At 36.5% G+C, this 12,031-nt stretch overlaps 3 protein-coding genes across 3 annotated transcripts in view; 2 read left to right on the top strand and 1 right to left on the bottom strand.

The window, feature by feature from the left end:
• The window catches only part of LOC107099453 (vacuolar protein sorting-associated protein 4B-like), a 7,964-nt gene extending 5,472 nt beyond the window's left edge, over nucleotides 1-2,492 (top strand). The window contains exons 10-11 of the mRNA XM_015397582.1: nucleotides 1,812-1,952; nucleotides 2,026-2,492. Coding sequence (XP_015253068.1) covers nucleotides 1,812-1,952; nucleotides 2,026-2,127 — 243 coding nt within the window. The 3' untranslated portion in view covers nucleotides 2,128-2,492. The remainder of the gene's footprint in view (nucleotides 1-1,811; nucleotides 1,953-2,025) is intronic.
• A 316-nt stretch (nucleotides 2,493-2,808) lies between these two features.
• On the bottom strand, nucleotides 2,809-7,534 carry plekhb2 (pleckstrin homology domain containing B2). Its single transcript, XM_015397583.1, has 8 exons — nucleotides 7,421-7,534; nucleotides 6,638-6,688; nucleotides 6,411-6,563; nucleotides 6,194-6,296; nucleotides 5,714-5,753; nucleotides 4,603-4,686; nucleotides 4,241-4,355; nucleotides 2,809-3,955 (listed from the first exon to the last, which is right to left on the bottom strand). The coding sequence occupies exons 2-8, from the start codon at nucleotides 6,672-6,674 to the stop codon at nucleotides 3,819-3,821; spliced, it is 669 nt and encodes a 222-aa protein (XP_015253069.1). The 5' UTR covers nucleotides 6,675-6,688; nucleotides 7,421-7,534; the 3' UTR covers nucleotides 2,809-3,818.
• Nucleotides 7,535-8,590: 1,056 nt separating this feature from the next.
• LOC107099458 (inhibitor of growth protein 5-like) lies at nucleotides 8,591-11,988 on the top strand. Its single transcript, XM_015397591.1, has 5 exons — nucleotides 8,591-8,691; nucleotides 11,070-11,141; nucleotides 11,304-11,470; nucleotides 11,627-11,738; nucleotides 11,828-11,988. The coding sequence occupies exons 1-5, from the start codon at nucleotides 8,655-8,657 to the stop codon at nucleotides 11,947-11,949; spliced, it is 510 nt and encodes a 169-aa protein (XP_015253077.1). The 5' UTR covers nucleotides 8,591-8,654; the 3' UTR covers nucleotides 11,950-11,988.
• The last annotated feature ends 43 nt before the right edge of the window (nucleotides 11,989-12,031 follow it).

The following is a 12,031-nucleotide window of genomic DNA, read 5'->3' as shown; positions in this document are numbered from 1 at the left end:
AAAAAAAAAAAAATGAGTACAGGTCTGTTTTTGACATAAGCAGAGTTTTGTTTGATTTTTGAAAATACTAAAACTGGTTGCAGACTTTAAGTGAACAGGAAGTGAGTTCCAAGCTGCAGATCCTCTTACAGACAATCACCTTTGAGCAAAAGTGGTTCTTGGAAAGGGGACCTTACAGTTTCCATCCAAAGCTGCTCTGGTAGATCTGCTATTGCCCTGCAGTCTCTGTATGCAATCGCTTAATGGTATTGGTGCTAGTCCATTTAAACACTTAAAAATCATTTTTAAAATGTTATAATTTAGGAAATTTGTAAAATCCAAAATGCCACATTTAGCCAAAATGTGACAATGATGGAATCTAATTGGCTTTTGATATAAAACCTTTAAGGCCCGATTATAAAGACTTGCTAGTGGTTTGAGAATAGTTTGATTAGTCTGAGACCAGACAGTAGCTCCTTAGGTAAAATGTGAGAGGATCAGTGAGTTCAGAAACATCTCTGCACAGTAAAGTGTCAAACAATGTCTAATAATTTTAAAACAGTTTATATTAATTAAGGAGCTTTTCTACATTTTGCACATTTCTTTCAAGGGGAACTTATGTGGAGTGAATTTTAGTGGAAGCGCTCGGGACAAATATGGTTCCTAACAGACCTGGTTCCAGGTAGAGAGAACGAACGGGCCTCAGGGTTACAGTCATGGAAAAAAAGATATTAGATCAGCAGCTTCTGATTCTGCCGTCACTTCTTTGTTCTAATATTGATTCATTATATTTTTCCTGTATTATAATTTTTCAATTGAAGAAAATATTATTTCCATCTAAAAAGGATCAAATAAAAAACAAACAAATATAGTATATTTTATTAGGAGATTAGCTTCAGATCCAAAAATTGTGCCACTTTTCCACTTCAACAACAGATGACATTTTCAGTTCTTCAGTCATCCTTAAAAGCAGGAACTTTGTGTAAATAAGCACTGTCTGTGGATAAAAAGAGAAAGGAGGAAATCCATTTGTTCAGTTTCATCATCTATGCAGATTAGCATTTTTCCCCTCGCTTCCAGACACAGTCTGCATGGACTTGTTCACGGATGTTATTCTGTTTGACTTCCGTAAAATGTGACTTTTGTTCCTATTCAGGGAAGTTTGAAATGTAGGTAAATAGTTTCTTATGGGGGTAAAATGTTATTGTGTTTATCTCAGTTCAATACGGAGGTGTATTGCATTGTTAGGGTTATTCTTTTACACATCATGTGCATTGTTACTTTGTTAGCCAGATAGAGAGAGTAGATGGCCTTCCTTCACATGGTGGATGTCACTTTGTTTAAGTAGGTCGTCTAAATAGGACAGCCTTGTTGTCTTTTAAAGATACACAGAATATGGGCACATCTTGGAGGCGGACTGATAGAGGAGAGCTATCTGGATGGCGTGTCAGTTTCTGATACGGACAGCTAAGCATCCACCTGGTGCAACACATAGACTCATGAGCTATAAGAAGCAGGTGATGACCTTGTTCGGGGCTCAATCTTTGCCGGACGCTCGTAGACGGGATTTTTGAGCCCACAGCTGTTTTAGCTCCAAGCATTTTCTCTGTCCTGTAACGACCTGATCTGGAATAAACTCTTTTTTTCTCCTGTTTTTATAGTCCTTTTTATATGGTTTTACCCAGTTTGAGTTAAGAGTAGTTAACTTGCTCCCAGGAAAAGAACCGGTGGGGAAGTCCTGAGGCGCATCTGCCTTCAAGGGGAAATAACTTCCTCATTTAACAGCTTTAAACAAAGGAAAAAAAATGTAAAAGCTTTGTTCTGATCTAAAGGTTCGAGGATCCTCATTTAACAATCCCGGCGTTGTTGTTGACGACCTGCTGACGCCGTGCTCACCCGGAGATCCCAACGCCATAGAGATGACATGGATGGAGGTTCCTGGAGAGAAGCTTTTGGAGCCCGTGGTTTCCATGGTGAGAAGACGATGGGTGATTATTTCCCTGCATTGGTGATGCGTGTGTGTGACCTGCTGGGTTCTCTGTGCAGGCGGACATGCTCCGGTCTCTGAGTAACACCAAGCCCACAGTCAACGAGAAGGACTTGGACCAGCTGAAGAAGTTTACAGAAGATTTTGGTCAAGAAGGCTAATTTACTGGAGACGGGACTTTGGTTGATTTTTTTTTTTTTTTAAACTATAGTTCTTATTGTGCCAATCTGGCTGATGTAATCTGAGAAAAGGACATTTTCTCATGAGGTTGCAAACTTTTGAAACTGTTTGATCTGTTCCACTGAAGCTTGTGTTTACCAGATTAACTTCGCTGCTCTGCACCTTTTCAACACTACAAGCGTCCATCATAGAAGGTGGATTATTTTGCACCAAGTTTACTTTCATGAATGCACTGCAAAAACTTTCTAGAAATAAGTAACATTTTCTCAAATTAAGTGTATTTACCCTTGATTTGAGTATGTAAATAAGATAATTTGCCAATGGAATGAGTATTTTTACTCTTAAAATAAGATAATTAGATAATTTGCGCTTGAAATAAGACATAAGTGCAGTTGTGTTTTCTTATTTTAAACCTAAATCGTCTTGTTCCATTGGCAATATGTCTCTTTTATCTCCTCAATTCAAGAACAAATGCACTTATTTTAAGAAAAAAGGACTTACCTAGATTTGGATTTTTTCCAGTGTGGAGGATAAGTTGGATTTACAGATTTTTCTTCATTTATCAACACAGATCAATTTTTCACTTCATGATTCTTTTCATCTTTTCTTTTTCTTTTGGGTCTCTGATGAATTCCAGTCTGTTTGGTGAAGCCTTTTAAAGCACTTTGAGTTCTGTTTGTGTAACCTTTTATTACTGTGTCTATTGCAGTTGGTTTATATGTTTATTAGGTGACTTTTGTGGTCAAAATTCAGTGTTTTTAGACGCTGTTAAAATCTGAGGTCATTTCTTGCATCTCGTGTTCTGTGAACAAGACTCAGGGTTTAATAAAAACAACGCAAAAACAAAGCTCTCCGTTATCTTCTGCATATATTTATTTGTTAAAATACATCATTAACATCTTGATTTAATTGATAAAAGTGAATCAGATTATTTCACACCTTTAAATATTTTATCCATAAAGGAGAAAAGTGACTTCAGTGTTAATAGGAGAAAGTATTTCTTTTACATTTCTTATAAGGAAATAAAATGTCAGGTGAAACGCTGTGCATGGAGATGAAACTGAATATATATTCACGTAAGTTTTTGTTTTTTTAAGTAAATAACTGAAACTTCACTGGAGGCTAATGTGCTAACTATATGTGCTTCAAGAAATAAAAGATTAAATCATCAATACAAACAAATCCAAACAGGAAGTACAATTCAACAGCTGCCGATGAGTTAAAATGGAAGATTATAGAAAAGGCGTGTCCCTTTGAGCTTTGAATGCATATATTTTATAATTTTTCCTAAAGACGCTACGATTGAAGTATTTATTGCCTCGGTGTGTCCGGTGTTAACACCAATTCTAAATCAACCTGAATAAAGCAGAAACAAATCAGAAACACGGCAGATCTGGGACTCAAACTGAAGGAAAAAGTAAACAAACGTTACAACAGAAAAAAATGATGTGCACATAATGAATCCTCTTTAAATAACCTTTAAAGGATAATAGTTACTGTTTTGGTTAGGAGATATTTCTACGCACACATCACAAAGGAACAACACTGCCTGGGAGTTTGCTAAAAGTGTTCGCTCCGTCTATCACAGCCATGTCTGCGTCATGAGGACCAACAGACACGCCTCATTCGACAGGAGCTCATACAGCAGATACAGTTAGTGAAGCAGCGCAGGTTAGAAGACGGAGAAGAGAGAGCCGAGCGCCAGGCCAGTGGCTGCTCCGGCCAGCATGCCCAGAGCCACGTCCCCTGCGTCGTCACGCTGCCGCTCCTGAATAATGACGTGGTTCACTCCGGGGGCCGCGTACCCACCTTCACAACAGAACAAACCCATGGATTAATCCGCCCTTCAGCAGCTAGCAGCTTCTAACTGCTGCAGTTCTGCTAGACCAGGCATCCCCATAGTGGGTCCTGGAGGGGCTCCTGTCCTGCAGGTTAGAGGCTGATTCTGATGATTTCAGTTCAAACAAAGCCTGTTAATCAACCATCAATGGAAATCAGCTGTGCAGGAGCAGGAAATCTCTAAATCCTGCAGGACGGGGGCCCTCCAGGACCCACTTTAGGGATCCCTGTGCTAGACGACGTGCAGTTAGTTACCTTGGTAGTGATATGGATAAGCTACAGCGTAGGGCTGCCCGTCCCCAGAGTACATAATCTGAGTGGGATGAGCAGGTTGAGCGGTGTAATCTCCATATGGTCCTGGGGCATAAACCTGGAGAAAAAGAAGATTTTATTTTTGCTTAAATCTGCAAGGGTTGGTGATACAGATAGTCCCTTCCACTCCTTCTCCACCAGATGGCGATAAAACTTAGCTTTGACCAAATCATTGCTCTTCTAAGATACTAACTTTGGATTTTCACTTTTTTATTATAAAATGAAAAATAAAGCAATATATAAAACAGCGTCAGAATATGGAGAGTATTTCCTATTGAAGTGTTAACCCCGGTTATTCCTTCTACCTGTGGTTGGGCATATTCCGAGTACGGGGGAGGAGCTGATGCCACGACTTCCTGCGCAAAGCCGATCTGAGGAGCAGCTGCCACCTGGAAACATCATATTATATTAGCAACAATCCTGAGCTATTTGCTCTAAGAAGTGCAACAGGCAGCAGCATCGAAGGTCTGCAAGTCAAAGTCCTTCAACTTTTGCATATTTTGTTTATATATATATATATTTTTTTTTTTCGTAATAGACCAACACAGATGTTGTATAACTGTATAATTAAAGGTAAATGAGACAAATTTCTAAATGTTACACATAAAAAATCTAAAAAGAAAATGCTAAAAAGTATAACATGTTTTTTTTTTTTTTAACCTAACCCCTCCTTCCATCTCAATCAACTGCGTTCAAACATCCCATTGTTAATAAAGCTCAGCTATCTGTAACACAAACTGTCCCATTTTCAGTTTGTCATGCGTCAAATAGGGAACAGATTGAACATGGTAAGCTGGTGAGGACCTATATAGGGTGGAAATATAACAATAAAAAACACCTGGAACACAGCATGCCCCGTGCACAACATGGTAGTGGCAGCATTATGCTTTGGAAAACTGGTCACTTTGTGGAAGATAGGTGAGCTGATTTTGAACAATCCTTAGAAAACTCGGAGGTAAAGACTTGAAACCTGACAAAGGGTCAGAATGGCCTAGTCAAAGTCCTATAGGTGTATCAAATTAAGATTTTTAGGATCGTAAAGGCTGATTTTCACAGGTGCAAACTTTAATCTGACTCAGCTTAAGCTATTTAAAAAAAGAGTAAAATCCTCATCTCCTGATATTTAAAGCTAAAGACATACCGCTTATAATGTGGCTTTAAAAAGTACTGACATGCACACTCCACACCTTGCAGTGTTTATTTAAAAAAATATATACTAATGTATTTACCTTTTTTCTTTCAGCACAAAACTCTACAGCGCTTTGTTTTTAATCCAAAACTATTTTTGATCAAATACTTTGAACATGTGACAAAAACAGAAAACACTTGAAGATGTCTAATACTTAAAGTTAAAAAGTTATTTTTCTTTACAAATAAAACCACCAAGTATCGCTTGAAAATGTCCAAAACACTCACCGTATTAATTCTGGCGTCCTGCAGAGCCATGGTCCAAGCTCTGCCACCAAAGATAGAAACCACATTCATCAGAGAGCAAAAAAAAAAGGTACACATTTACTTTAAACTACTAGTCGTCCCCCTGGCAGGTTTCTATTTAAAACCATTTTCCAAACAGCCAAGAAGTTTGTTTCTAATAGCAAAAGAGATGGGCTTGAATTAAAATAAAAACAAACACATTGATTTAAAGAAATGTAATGTTGAAAATCACCAAAAAAAAATCTTATTATTATTCAAAAACAACTGGAATTGGTTTTCCAGCATCAGGCTCCTTATGCATACTTTCACTACATATGTTGACTTTTTACATCAGACTATAAGCTCCACATATGTGAGGAATGAAAGAATCTCTGCTACTGAAATATGACTTTAAACCTAAATGTTGGGGCTAATGTGCATTTAATCACTAATATAATAATTAGAGTGTATTTCCTGCCTTACAAGGCATCATCTGCACTGTCTGCACACAAGCTGATGACCCGTCCATCTCTGCACACTATCTGGAACAAGGCATCACGTGTTTTCCCATCTGGAGGGTTTAGCTCTAGAAGGAAGGAGGAAACACAAAGGTGACACATTTAAAACCGTATCAAAGTCGTCAGCTAGAAGACTTGGCGTCTGTTTGATAAGCAAACAAAAATAAACCATGTGACGATACCCTGACAAGCGGCGGAGCTACGGATGTTAATGCAGTGGACTCTCATGTGGATGTCATCCTCCATGTCACGCCGCTGCTGGTCGTTGTAGAACACCAGGCGGCCGTCCACCCATAAGTCAAACCAGTTTCTTTTCCAGCGGCGAAGGATGGAGCCTTTAGAGGAACAAAATCAGACTCCAGCTAAGTTTGTGCAAATAATTTGCCACAAGTCGATAAAGTCTGCTTACTTTGTCTGTGGAGCCAACCGCTCTTTACGATAGCCATGTCAGAAGCAACGCCTAAAGGGAAGAAATGTAAATATTAGACACTCTCTGGTGACAGGAGGGGCATGTCTGAGATAAACCTTTGGAGAGGCCTTGAATAGAATAGAATAGAATAGAATAGAATAGAATAGAATAGAATAGAATAGAATATGGAGATAGGATATTTCTGGTGTTTACAGCAGCAAAAAGATTATAGAGAAAAATGGTCACACCAATTTGGATCTTAGAGAAAATAAAAAAAGAATAACATAAAAGTGAACAGTTAAAATATAAACAATAAAACAAGCAGTATATAAATAAAGAAAAAAATATATACCGGTACCTAATTTGTTTGATAACTTTATAATTTTACAGTCACATAGCATAAAGCAACCAAAACAGCTGCTGCAGATATTTAAGCTTGGGTGAAAATATAAAGATATTTTATTGACTTTGTCCTAAAGTATTAAAATCTTAATTTAAAAGCAACCTTTTTATTTACTTTGACTCTCTAAATGATTTAGCTTTATTCAATAGAGCTATAGGAAAGAAGTAATTCATAATAATATATTGTTGGTGAGAGAACATGATGAAATGATGAATAACGGGATGCAGTTTTTAGCTTTTTGCTTCCTATAAATAGCTAACCAACAGCAGACTTGCTAACGCTCACTTTAAATGTTTATAGTCAGAATCAACATTACAACACTGACTTCATTAGTTCTTATAATACGTTAACGAGGCGTTATTTTTGGTCTAGATACTTACTTGAGTCCTTAAATGTTTTGGACGAGATAACCTTTTCTTGAGGATACAGAAAACGCGGAAGTGATATGAAAAAAACTAAGATGCGTTACTCGGAGCAAGAAAAGCCTATATAGCTATCCGCTATGTCTTCTTTCTGGGATGGGTGTTAACCCCGCCCACACAGCATCTTTACGAACCAACAGTCTCTGTGCGGAGGGAGGGTGCGTTTGTTTTCACTGACGTCACCGATCAGCTGACCGTGGTGGAAAATGCTAGCAAACGAAGGGAGGTGCGTTTGATTATAACTCCACGTTCCTGATGCACACATGGGACGAGAAACGACAGGTTATCATTAATTTGACCAAAATGTTTAATTTTTAAATGTTTTAAGCAATTAGAAAAAAAATGCTTAAATTTACAGTAAAATACATCTTATCAATTGTCAAAAAAAATTATATCTGAATCTGATGCCTATTCCACAATATATTTTGGGGATATTTCATGGTCCATTCTAGGGTAAGAATAAAGTAAAAATTCATTCTAAATAGATTAAAAAAATAAATAAATATATATATATATATATATATATATATATATATATATATATATATATATATATATATATATATATATATATATTCTATTTTCAGCAAATTATTTTTTATAATAATCACAGATTAGTTTTCTAAGCTGTATGCTCAGTGCCAAAGTCTTAATGCGTCCTAAAAAGTTTTTTAGATCCTCGATGAAAAGTTTTCTGTTCCAGTAAAACATTTTTTAAATAAAAGCTTCTTTTTTTTTATTTTTATTATTACAAAAAAAAAATCTAGTGTAATTTTTCAGAAAGAGGTGGTCGGGATGAAACACAATATTTCTACGGGCTTTTTAATGCCAAAAGAAAATAACTACTATTTATACATTTTTAGCCACACACCAAATCTTATATTAATATTTTTTAATGTCCCCAGAGGTCAGTTTTTCCTTATTTTGTGTTTTTATTTTATTTTATTTTAGAGTTCCAATAACGACTCAGGACTTGCTTTTGTAATCAAATTTTGATATAAAAATATTAAAATAAAGAGACTCAATATTTGGTCGTAATTTAAATGTTTCTTCCACGATACAAACTTTCAGCTGTGAAACATGCCTCTCCGTGCCATAGTAACGGCCAGCCCGGTGGATAAAACAAGCGCTCCTTAGTACTAGCAGTTAGCCAGCCGAGGAGAGTACGCAGAAGCTAAATAGATATCTCAAAATGGCAACGGCTATTTATTTGGAGCATTATCTTGACAGTGAGTATTTAAAAAATGATCTTCGTCGTGATGGAACTGTCACGTAAAACTTTGTTTGAAGTTTAGTTTTATTTATTTATTTATCGAAGGACATGATTGCTGGGCAGGAAAGGCGCGTTAGCTAGTAGCTCGCCTGCTAGCAGAGTAGCGCCGCTCAAATGGAAATAAAGTTTCTTAAAGTGCCTTTTTATAGTGTGCATTTTACCGATAGAAAAAATGATAATGAAGTGATCCTGGAAAGTGATATGAATTACGAAAACAATTTAAAACATGAGCCATTTTGTTTTGGTAAATTAATAAACACGTCCTTAAAGATTAAAATCTAAGAGAAACATTCATTTTCTTTATATTTAGATTTATGATTTATATATATAAATATGTTTTTTTTTTTTTTTTTAAGTTTGGGGACGTCTTAGTAAATATTGCACCATGCATGTGCAACCTGTTGGAGACAGCCGCGTTTCCACTCACTGCAGGGTGGGGGGGGGCTTCACCATGATCACCCATCCTCACAGGGAAATCCACTCTAAGATGGAAAGCTCTGTGCTCAGAGCATCTAAGTTCTCTGGGATCCATAGATAATGTTTTTCAATGAATCCAGCAGAGGTGTAGAAATGGTCCTTATGACTCATCTAACGGGCTGACATGTTAATGAGATCACATCCCATATATACACCACGTGTTAGAAAAACAGATCAAATTTGGTTTATCTTAATAAAAAAAAAAGCCTTATCACAACTTTATTTTTACAGTTTTATGTACAACAGAGTATAAGGATCAGGCTAAAGATTTTGTTTTTCTTCTGTTTTTAGAATAAAGTTGTGATATTATAAGAATAAAGTTGTATTTTATGACAACTCCTACAGAAGCCCTGTCTTCCCTAAAATGAGGAATGTGGAGCATCATGTGAAGTTCTACTTTAGCATCGGTTTGAAAAATCAGGAAATCTTTTAGCAGCAGCATCAAACTGGGCAGGATGTCAAAGTGGACTCTGGTTGCTGATTGGTGGAGCTGGTCTGCCGTCATTTGCTGGGCGGAGCTCCAAGCTTTCTTTCTGAAAAGGGTTGTTGTATGATGACTTTATTCTCGTAATGTTACGACTTTGTTCTCGTAATGTAAATAATTTATTCTCTTAATATTAGCACTTTATTCTCGTAATGTTAAGACTTTATTCTCGTAATGTTACGACTTTGTTCTCGTAATGTAAATAATTTATTCTCTTAATATTAGCACTTTATTCTCGTAATGATACGACTTTATTCTTGTAATTGTCCAAATACAATAAGAAAAAACACTGTTATGTACAACAGAGTATAAGGGTCAGGCTAGAGATTTTGTTTTTCTTCTATTTTTAGAATAAAGTTTTGATATTATAAGAATAAAGTTGTATTTTATGACAACTCCTACGAGAAGCCCTGTCTTCCCTAAAATGAGGAATGTGGAGCATCATGTGAAGTTCTACTTTAGCATCAGTTTGATAAATCAGGAAACCTTTTAGCAGCAGCATCAAACTGGGCAGGATGTCAAAGTGGACTCTGGTTGCTGATTGGAGGAGCTGGTCAGCTGTTATCTGCTGGGCGGAGCTCCAAGCTTTCTTTCTGAAACGGGTTGATGTTTGATGACTTTATTCTCGTAATGTTAGGACTTTATTCTCGTGATGTTAAGAATTTATTCTCGTAATGTTAGGACTTTATTCTCGTAATGTTAAGAATTTATTCTCGTAATGTTAGGACTTTATTCTCGTAATGTTAGGACTTTATTCTCGTAATGTTAGGACTTTATTCTTGTGATGTTAAGAATTTATTCTCGTAATGTTAGGACTTTATTCTCGTGATGTTAAGAATTTATTCCCATAATGTTAAGACTTTATTCTCGGAATGTTACGACTTTGTTCTCGTAATGTAAATAATTTATTCTCTTAATATTAGCACTTTATTCTCGTAATGTTAAGACTTTATTCTCATAATGTTATGACTTTATTCTTGTAATTGTCCAAATACAATCAGAAAAAACACTGTTATTAACTGAAATTATGAGATCGGATACACAAGATTTTTTTCCGATAAAATTTCATAAAATTTTCACGATGTGACGAGAAAAAGATGAATATATTGTTGGGTTCATTTTTAGTCCAGAGGCATTCCCATCATCATTCTAATGTTAATTCTAACGTCCACGGAAAGCTGCCTAGTAAGGTGAGATCCATAACGTTTAGATGTTGCTCACTCTATTTACTGCTGCTATATCGTAGACATCCATTTTTTTCTTTTTCATTTCATTAACAAATATGTCAAATAAAATAGCCTAATGCTGGACTTGAATCATATGTATTTGTTAAATAAACAAGAAATGTATATTTTCATTTTACTCCGTTCTAGGTATTGAAAATCTACCATGCGAGTTACAGAGGAACTTCACTTTGATGCGGGAATTGGACAACAGAACCGAAGGTGATTATGTTCACTGATAACTTCACGACTTTTCTATTTTCTACTTGCAGTGGCAAGCTTTTTTGCAATATTTTGAAATAGAAATATGAAAGTTTCTTAATTAGCTTTGGAGCTGTGGTGGCAACAGCGAGTTTACTCGTCTCTCTATCATCCGTTATGCAGAAAAGAAAGGAGAGATCGACAAACTGGCGGAGGAGTACATAGCAAATGTGAAGAACCTGGCCTCGGAGCAGAGAGTGGAACACCTGCAGAAGATCCAGAACGCCTACAGCAAGTGCAAAGAGTTCAGTGATGACAAAGTGCAGCTTGCAATGCAGACATATGAAATGGTCAGTCTGAACTCAGGATTCCGCTTAACTGTCAGATCTTAATTCCTTTCAGTAAACGTTTCTAGATCATTCAAAGGTAGAGGTCACGCTAACCAAGACCAGCTTTAATTGTTCTGATTGAAAGGTTTATGTTTTTTTGTTGTTATTTTACTGCAGGTGGATAAACACATCCGCAGACTTGATGCAGATCTGGCTCGGTTCGAGAATGAGCTGAAGGAGAAACTAGAGCTGAGTGGTTATGAAAGTACAGAAGGAAGGGGACTGAAGAGTAAGTGGAGCAACTATAAGGCTTTATCTGTGTAAGGCTGCATCGAAAGTTTAATTTTTATGAGTAAATGTGTTTTTATTTTTCCCCAGAGAACGATATTAGGGGCCAGAAAGATAAGCGTGGATCCAGGGGTCGAGGAAGGAAGGGTTCTGATGAAGATTCTCCCAGGAAGAAGAAGAAGAGCAGGTATCTTTGCATGGTGGATTATTAAAGGAAAAGTCCCGTCAGCAAGGAATAATAAATCAATTATTATTTATACCTAAAAATAATAAGTTCCATGTGATTTAAGGAAT

Source organism: Cyprinodon variegatus, unplaced genomic scaffold (assembly GCF_000732505.1).
Source record: "Cyprinodon variegatus isolate N-32 unplaced genomic scaffold, C_variegatus-1.0 Scaffold872, whole genome shotgun sequence".
NCBI lineage: Eukaryota > Metazoa > Chordata > Actinopteri > Cyprinodontiformes > Cyprinodontidae > Cyprinodon > Cyprinodon variegatus.
This window is presented reverse-complemented; position numbering and strand designations above follow the sequence as displayed.